General features: G+C 44.7%; 1 protein-coding gene across 1 annotated transcript in view; it reads right to left on the bottom strand.

The window, feature by feature from the left end:
- LOC115095512 (microsomal triglyceride transfer protein-like) overlaps window positions 1-12,286 on the bottom strand; it is a 135,330-nt gene that overhangs the window by 105,062 nt on the left and 17,982 nt on the right. Inside the window, 2 exon segments of the mRNA XM_029609297.1 lie at window positions 3,418-3,534; window positions 8,561-8,668. Coding sequence (XP_029465157.1) covers window positions 3,418-3,534; window positions 8,561-8,668 — 225 coding nt within the window.

Below are 12,286 nucleotides of genomic sequence, written 5' to 3'. Positions count from 1 at the left end.
AAACAGAAAATGTCATAATGCCTCTGTATTGTTCCATGGTGAGACCACACCATGAGTACTGTGTATAATTCTGGTTGCCACATCTCAAGAAAGATATAGTTGCACAGGAGAAGACAGAGAGAAGGGCAACAAAGATGATAAAGGGGATGGAACAGCTCCTTTATGAGGAAAGGCTAAATAGGTTAGGTCTGTTCAGCTTGGAGAAGAGATGGCTGAGGGGGGATATGATGGAGGTCTTTAAAATCATGAAAGGACTAGAATGGGTAAATGGTCTGACCCAGTATGGCATGATCTTATGTTCTTAAGGGCATTCTGGGGAGGGGCCAGCATTTATGCGAGTAAGTTGCTATTTTACAACCTGCCAAAGTGATGCATGTATGTCTTGCACTTGCACCTATGTACTGCTGCTCAGTATCTGCTGTAAATGATTGCAAACATCTTAAAAGTAAAAAAAGGACTGGGGGAGGGGGGGGGGGTCTGGGTTAAAATGGGGATCTTCAGGCTGAAGAGCCAAGAGGGTCTTCACAAGCTGTAGACTGACTGGGTTAACTGGTAGACTAATTGGTAAGACTGGTTATTGCATTGAGCAGGCTTGTTATAAAATCCCCTGACTTGCGTGTATAAAAGCATCTAATTAACACAAGTAAAATCTACTTGCATATTCTTTTAAAATGTGAAGTGCAGATACATGGGAATATCATTTGCACACACTTATCCAGCTAAATCCCAACTTATCTGGCTAAACAGTGCCTTTAATAAGAGAAAACATGTGCATGGAAATCTTTAATATCATATTTGTAAAAAAAGGATCCTCATATCACCCTTCGGTATTTATACCAGCCCAGGGTCACTTATAATCATCGGTCCTAAAATAGTAGATGTCCGAATGAAAAAAAATGTTTGTAATTTTTAGAAATGCTTATCACACATATTGAAACATGACAGTTCAAAAAGCTCCTGAATGATTCCTGGTAAAGAATCTACATTGGGAGCCCCTGAAGCAGTTCACCACGAAGCATGATGTCATGTTGGGTGCCTTCCTGTTGGATTGACTAAAGGAAGTACACGTTTTGATTCCTTTATATTGATTAATCCTTTCCTTTTCACTCAAACCCCCCTGACAAACTGTTGGTTTACTCTGTTTTCTAGACGCAGCACGCCTCAGGAGATTCCCAAGAGAACTGGTGCATATAATAGCGCACCGCCCCCCTCCTCAAACTGTATTACAAAGAGTCTTATAAAAGAAATACATTGCTGGTTTCCAGAGCCAACACAGGCAATGCAACAATGTTCTACAGCCACTGTGCAGTCCTTACAAAGCATTACACGTAAAGCCCCAAACAAAGTCTGAAAGCATTGGATGCTAATATATTTTATGTTTCCCCATAAAGTTTTTCATTCTTGCCATGACACAGGCTGAGCTGATTTTGGGTCTTTTATTAGCTCATTGCTTGCAAGTATCCAGAGAGTGTATGGTGGGTGATATGCTTAGCAAGACGCCAGGATTTTCCTAATCACAGGGTTAAACATTCTGTCCCCGCATTTGGCTGGAAATTATGCTTCCAATCTGCTGTCACTGCCCTCACCTCCTTCTTTGTGGTTTTATGGTGGCCGCTCAGGCAGGTGCGAGATGCATCGCACTGGTTCTACCAATGACAGAACAAGCAGGCAGGTGGCTGACAGAGACTTCTTTAAGCCTTGCTCCTCAGGAGAAAGGAGAGAAAGGATCACTTGCACATGGGAAAGCAAGATAATCAAAAATGAACTGCAGCCAAAAACCCTTCCCCCTTCCAAAAAAAAAAAAAAATCAATTTCTGGCTTGCGGCCTCAAATCTCGACCTTGCACAAAGGAGGAGGAGAAAAAAAAAAAAGGATGTAATGACGCAGATGCTGTACTTCACCTGTCACCTCCCTGCGCTCAAAAGTGCCAGGAAGAATCTTCCTGGCTTTCAGTCCATGAGGAGAGTGTTGTAAAAAAATAGAAAGGGGACACCAATCAGATGCCTCTGAAGAGCTGGGTTATAACGTCTGAATGGTCATCATATATTGCTGCAGGAATGTCAACAATACTAAACAGCCAGGCAGTTACAGACCATGAGCCCTAGCCGTTAATTCTCTGCTCAGGACTGGAATTACAGGGGTCAGCTGAGTAGTATAACAAGAAGCTGGTCAGAGATGGGCTGCACTGGCAGAACTACCTATGGGGAGCCAGAATTGAAAAAAACAGAGGATGCTACAGGATTTGAACAAAGTGCACTAAAAAGGTTGCATTTTTATCCAGGAATGAAATGTCAAATGTTGCAGGTAATTATGCAAGACAGGCCCCATTCAATTTTCTAATTATTATAATACTCCTTACTTTGACTGTCCTGGAAACACTGGCACCTTGTGGCCACTGTTGGTACTGCAGTCTCTAACATTTTACAGACAAACAAAACCTGAGTAACATCCTGCAATATATAAATGTTTGTCGATTCCGTGCTGGCACTGTGTGCAAGCAGGGTCAGGCAGCATATGGCATACACAGTCCATTAATGTGCAATCCATCAATAGTGGGGGAGCCCAGATCCTCAAGCTGCCAAAGACCAAGGAACACTGGCAGGAAAGGGAGTCCATCGAATGGACAGGCCGATTCAGAAAGATGCGTTCAGCCGAAGGCATAGCTTTACCCTCATTTAAACCAACATTTTGTGAACATAAACCTTATAGCCGATATAGCAAGAAGTTTTAAACTCACAAAATGTGCATTCCAAACTATGAGTACTGCTTAACGCCCTCGCATTGAAAATCTATGCAAATGAGGGCATTGAGCAGTACTCCCTGATGCAGAGAGGTGTGCTGGCCTTAATGCTGGAAACTTTACTCTTGGCCAGATAAGGCCATAGTTATCCAGCTATCTGGCCACAGTTAGCTGCCACTACTTAGCCAGATACGTACGGACTTATCTGGCTATGGTATCCCTGGATAAGGTTTTTCTTTTTCCATTTTCAAAGGACACACCTGCCTCCAACCAGAGTTAAAATGTGCATTTGGCCTGTCCTGAAATTTGTATGTGGCAGCAGCCCGGGAAAGAAAAGAAAAGAGTGGGTGGGAAAAATTGAAAGTGCTGTAACTAAGTGAAGGTGGAAAGCAATAGCGTTCAATGGATCAGTATGAGCAGAAGGTAAGGTGGTGTGAGACTGCAGTGCGAGTTGTCACAGGCAGCCAGAGATGTGACACAGAAGGTGACTGGTCAGAGCCAGTGATGGGAAGCAACAGGAGAACTGCTGTTTTGCCACAGTTTCACAGGCAATGATAAATTCTACAGCAGAAGACAGATTTTGTGGCATTTGCCATGGCATTGCGGGAAAGCAGGGGCCCTTCCCTATAACAGGCCAGCCAAACAAACGTGAACATTGAGGAAGGAATCAAACTTGCTTTGTTAGCAGAAGTGAATCCCAGGCTTGAGCTGGTGCAGCTATGCAGATCTTTCGTTTTTATGATCGAATCCTTGGAAACATTGTAGGAGACTTGGCACTTTCCTGAGACATCATCCTATGAAACAAAACAAAAACAGCAATATAGACAGGTAATTCATTAGAGCTTACGTGGCTGCCCATACTTCATGGCTTCTGAATGTGTTCCACTCATGAGTGGCAATGCTGTGTGATTATGTTTCCAGGAGTTCTGAAAACACAAAAGAACAAAGTGAAACATATCCTGGGGGCTCTAGAGGCAACAGATCCTTATGCAAAAGGCTCCTTTCTTTCACTGATGATTATTGGGTCATAAGATCTCACAAGTAGAATCACAGTTGGCTCCAGGTATTGAGGGGAAGGCTGAGCCATTCTTGGTATTAACCACATTGAATGCAATAGGAATAAAGCCAGAACTGGTTCAGCCTGCCTCTGATGACCTGAAGCCATCTGAGAACTCTATGCATAAGCAGGCCGGGGCCTAGCCAGTACATGGATTGAAGACATTCATGAAATACAGAATGAGCTCATAAATCGAAATTTATTTATAACCCTACCTTTTCAATACCAACTCAAGGTGAGTAACAACAAAAATTCCATAAAACACAGACATAATATCTCATCAGATAATATCTCATCAAATAAATTGAATAAAATACAATCTAAACAATCATAATAAACACAAAGATCAATATTCAGTTCATTTGTCCAGCTATATTTGGGACTTAACCAGACAAACGGCAAGATTTTAAAAGACCCATTTGCTAAACACCTCTAGGTTATCCACCTATGCAATTAGATGAATAACCTGTAGGCATTTTGGGGGCGAAGTTCAGATAACACCAATAATTGGCATTAGCCAGATAAGCAGTCCTAAAGTTATCCTACTAAACTTATCCAGCTAACTTCCCAATAGGTTTGTATATTCAGCGGCACACCTACACTGTTGAATATGCTGTAGAAGTTAGCTGGGTAAGTTTAGCCGGCTAACTTATCTGCTTCCTGCCTGCCTGACAGATCGATACAGTAAGGCCGCGTTACAAAGAATGCGGCAGTGCCGGGCGCACCCTCGTTTGCCCCACGCACTGTTCTGATCACATACCGCTCGATACTCTATTTAAATTGCTTGCAAATGCAAGCCACGTCTGCGAAGCATTAGGCGAAGCGTTAGGCCCGCGCAACCCATTTTACTGTATAGGCGCTTAATACAGCGCCTATACAGTGTATAGGCGCTGTATAGGCGCACTGTATAGCACTGTATAGGCGCTTAATACAGCCTATACAGTGCTGTGTAGGGGGGCCCTTCCCCCCTACACAGCACCTAGAAATCTGCCCAGTGTACCCCAATCTAACAATTCTCACTGTCCCCATTATCCAAAGTACGCCGAACACTACCATCACCTGCGATTCAATCTCCATCATCCAAACGTACTTCAGACCCACAGTTCATTTCCTCCCCTACACATACCCTCCAAATGCACATAGACGGGGGTGCTTTCATTGGCCGGAGCGCACTGGGCAGATTTCTAGGTGCTGTGTAGGGGGGAAGGACTAGTAAGATGGGTTTCCAGACTCGTGCTAGATAAATTTTATGGACGCTGTAAGGGGAGGGGAGGCAAGTTGGGTGCCATCTTTTGGCAAAGTCTGGGAGCTGTGCAGAGGTTAGGCTGGAGCGCCCAAATCAACAGGCTGATGGAGTCCTAGCTGTTGCCGAGCCAGGAGAACCGGGACCTGCGCGCGGGGGGGGGGGGGGGGGGGGACCGCTGCGAGACGCTTTCGCCGCCGGCTGCCCCCTCCGGAGGGCAGCAGAGAAGGGAAGGGGCTGAAAAGCAACAAAAGGTAAGTTGCCACATGTTGAGCCGCTTCGGGAGGAGGGGATTTTCGGTTTCTTTTGGGGGAAAGTTTGCCGTCTACCATTACCTCTGCCTCTAACGCAGGGGTAAGGGTAGGCGGTAATTTAGCAGGTTAAACGCGCAGCAAAACGGCAGGGTAAAATAGCGATAGTCGGGGTGCGCGTTACTGTATGGGAGGGAATAGCTAATTTGATCGTTTACATCTGATATACATGCCGCGTGCGGAAGGGGTTACCCGGGGATTTAAAGAGGCGGTAAGAATGGGTTAAAGGGGATAGTGTATCGCGGGTTGGACTAACGCGGCCGAAAAGTGAGTAGAAAGCGGGTTAGGAGCAGGGTAACCGCGGCCCCACTTTACTGTATCGAGCTGTGAATATTGACCTCATAACAACAATATAAATCAAACATACCAGAAATTCTAGGAAAAAGGTATAAATTCTCTAAAACTATGATAAACTAGACCCATTAAGTACAGAAAACTTTTCAAATTCCTCATAGAAAATTATAATCAGGTCTATCCTGTAAAGTGCGGCCGCGTTTACCCTGCTCCTAAGCCGCTTTTTACTCACCTTCCGGCCGCGTTAGTCCTTCCTGCGATCCCAAATCCCCTTTAACCTACTCCTACCGCGTCCTAAATTCCCCGGGCAACCCCTTCCGCACGCAGCATGTATATTGCATGCAAACGAGCGAATTAGCTATTCCCTAGCATCCCATAACCCGCGCCCCGACTATCGCTAGTTTTCCCTGCCGTTTTGTCGCGCGTTTAACCTGCAAACTTACCGCCTACCCTGACCCCTGCGGTAGAGGCAGGGGTAAGGGTAGGTGGCAAGCTTTCCCCCAGCCCCCGCTCACCTGCCCCGGCCGCGATCATGGGTGCCGGTCTCCGTGGCAGCCCCAGTCCTCTCCCCTGCTCCCGAAGCCAAAAAAAAAAAAGCGAAAAAAACGTTGCAGCCCCCCTCCGATGTCCGGACTGGGGCTGCCACGGAGACCGCTTTCCGGACTGGGGCTGCCACGGAGACCGCTTTCCCCCGTGCAAGTAAGTTGCTTCGCCGCTTCAGTTCTTCCCTCCTCCCGGAGCTGCTTTTTCAGCCTTGCTCCGGGAGGAGGGGAGAATAGACACTAGTGGCGAAGCGAAAAAAAAACCAAAAGCAATTTTGGTTTTTTTTTTTCCAAAAACGACGATACCTTCTTGGCCGGACGGCTGCAAAAGTGGGTCGGTTCCGGGCTGACAGCGGCGAAGCAACTTACGGCGAAGCAACTTGCTTAGGCCCGCGGCAAAGCAACTTACGGCGAAGCAACTCTTAGGCCCGCGACAATTTTGGTTTTTTTCCAAAAGCGACTTACTTTTGGGATCTGTCAAGATCCCAAAAGTAAGTCGCTTTTGGACGCCGGCATAACTTACTATTCTGAAGCCATCAGCAGGAACACATTGCAATCGTAGCTCCTCCTGACGAAGACAAAGATGGCCGCCTGCACGGGGAAAGCATACAATTGGCCGCTTAAGACGTGACGTCACGACGTTTGGTGTCACGGGATGTGACGCCACGTCTTGAGCGGCCAATTGTACACTTCCCCCCGTGCAGGCGGCCATCTTTGTCTTCGTCGGGAGGAGCTACGATCGCAATGTGTTCCTGCTGATGGCTTCAGAATAGTAAGTTATGCCGGCGTCCAAAAGCGACTTACTTTTGGGATCTTGACAGATCCCAAAAGTAAGTCGCTTTTGGAAAAAAAACAAAATTGTCGCTTTTGAAAAAAAAACCAAAATTGCTTTTGGTTTTTTTTTTGCTTCGCTGTTGTGCTTCGCCGTTGCAGCTCCGTGGCAGCCCCAGTCCGGACATCAGAGGGGGGCTGCAACGTTTTTTTCGCTTTTTTTTTTTTGGCTTCGAGAGGGAAGACACTGACAGCGGCGAAGCAAAAAAACCAAAGCAAGAAGTAAGTCGCTTCGCCGCTTCCCTCCTCCCGGAGCAAGGCTGCTTTTCGCGCCCTGCTCCAGGAGGAGGGAAGAGTGAAGCGGCGAAGCGACTTACTTTTTGCTTTTGGTTTTTTCACTTCCTGGTATCTGTCATTTCAAATGACATTTGAAATGACAGATACCAGCGTGGCGTGAAGCCTTAGGCCCGCGCACCCAGGATACTGTATAGGCGCTCTATCCAGTAAAATGGGTTGCGCGGGCCTAAGGCTTTTCGGATGCGGTTTACATTTAAATAAAATTAGTGTTCAGGATCGAGCGGTAGGTGAGCTGCACTGTGCGTGCGGCAACCGCGGGTGCCGTAGGCACTAACGCAGCTCTTCCTACCGCTCGGTACTGGATAGACCTGAATATTAGCTCACTTAAAAGCCTGTTCAAACAGCTAGACCTTAACCATTTCTAGGCCCTGTGAGAATCTACCAAGAAATGCACAGACAGGAATCTGCCCTCAAATGGTTTCTCTTCTTAGGTGCTTACAGTAGAAAGAAGCCCTTGAAAAAATGTCACTCTGCATTTTACGCATAGGATCTGATTTTCAACAGCATTTACACACCTAAAATTGGGTTTTACACATATAAATGCACTTTTGAAAATTCTACAATATATGCCATTGAATTGTCAACAGGATTTACCCTAAGTGCACTTTACAGGGGTAAATGGCTTTTGAAAATTGCCACGATAGTAGTTATATTTATGTGTGTAAATTCTTTTGAAAATTACCCCCATATTGGGCACCAACTGACAGGTTAGCAGAACGACAACATAGATAGGTGACTCGCCTCTCGAGGAGAATACAGTCACCTGTGATGTGCTTGTTCAGCTGCCTCTGTGCATGGAGTCTGGCTGGTGATAAATGTGAGACACTTTCAGGAAATCAATGAACACCATTAGGAAAAAGAAAGCCCCTGCCACTCTCTATACCAATCTTACACTATCTGAAAGGAGGAACAGCTGCTGCATTCGGTGCCACTTGCAGTGGTGGACAGTTGTCTTTCCCCACTAACTGGTGTCCTGGGTAGTAACCTTGTCAGAGCAGTCCAGGAATGAATGGGCAGAAACACTTGTGCACTATGCAGTGGTATTTTGATAGGAGTGTTGCACTGCCATTGCCAACATGACACTACTAGACCATATACTTTGCTCTAAAGGTGTAAAGATAATTTCAATTTCCAGCACTGGCAAGCTTCAGCCAGCACTCCATTCATTATTCTTATAGCCCCAGTGTGATGGTACATTCAGGCGTGCAAGCCGTTCTACAGATCAAGCCATAAAGCATAAATTACCTCATTAAGAGTTCCAGCAAACAGCTGTAGTTGAAAGAGACTAACAAGACCACGTTTCAGATCCAAGGCTCCTCTGCTGCCCTCTACCGTGCCATATAGGCCTTCAATCTGGAAAAAAGGGATGTGTTAGAGACCATAGAACACACTTCTGAAGGCAGATTAGCGATGCCGCCCATAGAAAGGCTCAGAATAGAGTTGCCAACTGTCGTGCATTTTTCCAGGCTGTACAGATTTATGGGGTACCGTATGGAAAAATGTTCAGAAATGTCTTGATTTTAGTCCTCCAGTTGCAGGATAGCATCCGATCCTCAACTCTATACATTCAGTTATGTGTTTGATACTTTTATTTTGTGCCACTTTACATAGATTTCAATCCACAGTTTAATCAGAGACCTAAAAATGTTTACAAAACAGTAGTTTGGCCACTAGGCTGGTAAAAGTAAGCCTTTTTTTTTTTTTTTTTTTTAGAGTAAAGAAGTTTGAGAACTGGTGGTCATGATGTGAGGCTCCAAAGGTTAGACTCAGGAGTAACAGCAGAAAATATTTCTTCACAGAAAGGGTGGTGGATGCGTGCAAGAGTCTTCCAGGGGAGGAGGAAGAGGCAAAAACAGTGACAGTTCAAGAAAACACAGGACGAGTACAGAGGATCAAAAACTGCAAAGAAGTGAGGGGAAAATCGAAATCAGTTGGGGGCTTGTGGCACTGTAGCAGAAAGTAAACTGGGCAGAGTAGACAGGTCCTTATCTGCTATTATAGCCTCTGCTTCTCTAATGGAGAACAGCGGCAATAAAAGTTGCATGTACGTAAACCCCATCAAAGAACATATTAAACAGCATCTCCAAGTGTTGGAAATTTGACTGTTAAAAGCTGGCACACCTAGCTCAGAAAGTGCCTGCCCATTGAACAGTGCTGAAAATGTCATTTTATATAAACAGATAGTTTTGGTCATAGGAAGATAATATAGCAACAGACTAGTCTGCCCCATGTCTTCAAAAGTTATCAACCCAGCCTGCACGAACAAAAAACCCTGGTTCTCAACCGAATTAAGAAAACTTAAACAAGACCTACAACACAAAGAACAACGCTGGCAGAAGGATCCCTCCCCTACCTCACGGTCTTCCTATAAAACCACAATGAACTATTATAGGACCTCCATTCTCCGCACTAAACGAGATTTCTACGCCAAAAAAATACACGGCTTCCTATACGACCCAAAAATTCTTTTCTCATATGTTGCAGCACTTACAACCCCTGTTCCTCCTACCTTCCCAGAAGAAGCAGCCCAAAACAAATCTACTGAGCTGGCAATCTTCTTTGACAACAAAATCAAAAATCTACTTGCCCCTCTGGCAACATCCAACATTTCAACAAATTCTCCGCCTCCACCCAGCCAGAATCTCTCACCAACTATCCACAAACAGATGCTAGAATCTCTTGAACCCACATCAGCCCTGGAAATCGAATCGATAATCAAGAATATGAAGCCTTCATCACATCCTTTGGACCAAATTCCGACCAAATTCCTTCTCACCATTCCTAACACCATTGCTAAACCTCTGGCCAACATCATAAATTGCTCCCTCAAGCAAGGATCTGTTCCTGACGCTTTAAAAATTGCTTCTCTGAAGTCCTTACTAAAAAAACCCAACCTAGACCCAGCTAACCCTGTAAATTTCCGCCCCATTGCAAACTTACCTTTTATAGCCAAGCTAATGGAAAAGCTGGTCAACATCCGACTCACAGACTACCTTGACTCTCACAACATTCTCTACCCTTCCCAATTCGGTTTCAGGAAACGCCTAAACACAGAATCCCTCCTCCTTTCATTAATGGACAACATCCTGATGGGCCTTGACAAGGGACAATCCTACCTTCTAGCCCTTCTCGACATCTCCGCGGCGTTCGACACTGTAAACCATACCATCCTCATTAACCGTCTAATGGAAATAGGCATCTCTGGCTCTGCACTGCTCTATTTCAAATCCTTTCTGAACAACTGGCACTACAAAGTTAAAATAAATGACATAAAATCGCATCCCATACCTTCTAAACAAGGAGTACCACAGGGTTCATGACTCTCCCCTACCCTGTTTAATATCTATCTACCCTGTTTAATAACTATTTTACTGCCCGGTCACATGCTGCCCCCGGATTTCGTCATCCAAATGCCAACGTTAAACAAATTGCCTTCTCTGTATAATTTATGTACAACTATATTTATTTTGTATTTATTTGTTTTTAATTAATTAATTTTAATTTGTATTTGTTTGTTAATTAATTTGTATCTATTAGGGATTTATTATTTTTAATTAATTTGTTTTAATCATTTTATTTAAAGCCTCGGGTTTGTCTCAAAACCCAGAGAGAGTTACCATATTACTGTTCTATGGAATCATTCTGTTTAATCTGTTTCTTGTAAAGCCATGGGCACTGATTCTAGGCCTTAGGCATTTTGATGTTCCATGTAAACCGGATTGATTTGTTTCCCAACAAGAACTTCGGTATATAAAAATTCTAAATAATAATAATAATAATAATACTACTCCCTTTATGCCAATTACTTAATAGCCTCAACCTCACCCACTTTATATACACAGACGACGTGCAGATCATAATCCCCATCTCGGACTCCTTCTCCACTACTCTAAACTTTTGGGACAGTTGCCTACACGCAATCAACCTCCTTCTCTCGAGCCTCAATCTGGTCCTTAATATGTCCAAAACAGAACTCCTGGTCATCTCCCTAGCGATAACCCCTTCACCAACAACGCAATTATTCCTCTAGCAAGCCAGGTTAGAGACCTTGGGGCCACCCTTGACTCTAGATTGAACTTCAAAAAGTTCATTAACTCCACAACTAAAGAATGCTTCTTTAAGCTACAGGTCATAAAGCAGCTATGACCGCTCTTACACTTCCATGATTTCCGTTCAGTTCTTCAAGCCATTCTGTTTTCAAAGATTGACTACTGCAACGCTCTACTACTCGGTCTCCCCGTCTCATCTACTAAACCTCTACAGATGCTGCAAAACGCAGCAGCCAGGATCCTTACAAACACACGTCGTAAGGACCACATCACACCAATCCTAAAAATCCTACACTGGCTTCCCATCCATTACAGAATACTCTTCAAAACTCTTACCATCATCCACAAATCTGTCTACCAGCAATCCACACTCCAACTCTCCATTCCTCTCGAATTACATGTTTCCGCAAGGCCGATTAGATCCGCATACAAAGGCTCTCTCCAGGCTCCCCCAATCAAATCCTCGGTTCACAACTCCATTCATAAATGAGCACTCTCGACAGCAGGCCCGCTCCATTGGAATTCACTACCCCCGGATCTACGCCAGGAACAATGCCATCTTTCGTTCAGAAAGAAACTGAAAACATGGCTGTTCACGCAAGCATTCAGCTGAACGAGCCTCAAATCAACCAGTACTGACTCTCTCACCCTCCCCCCCCTCCTTCCTACCAGTTTTCCCTACCACCTCGCCTCGCCTCGCTCCGGTCCCTGCCCTCCCCTCACCCACCCAGTTCCTCCCCTGCTCCTTTACCCACAGGAAATGTTATGCTTCTTTACCCCGCAGGAAATGTTATCCTAGTAACTACTTATGATAAATTACCCACAGAATCAAGCAACTCTATGTTTATCTATATATATACTGCTACTTAATTTACTGTTCGCTGTTCAACTATATTACTCTCCAGTTGTATTCGTTTGATCT

This window comes from Rhinatrema bivittatum, chromosome 7 (genome assembly GCF_901001135.1).
Source record: "Rhinatrema bivittatum chromosome 7, aRhiBiv1.1, whole genome shotgun sequence".
NCBI classification, from domain to species: Eukaryota; Metazoa; Chordata; class Amphibia; order Gymnophiona; family Rhinatrematidae; genus Rhinatrema; species Rhinatrema bivittatum.
The sequence above is the reverse complement of the archived record's forward strand: the minus strand, read 5'-3'. Positions and strand labels throughout refer to the sequence as shown.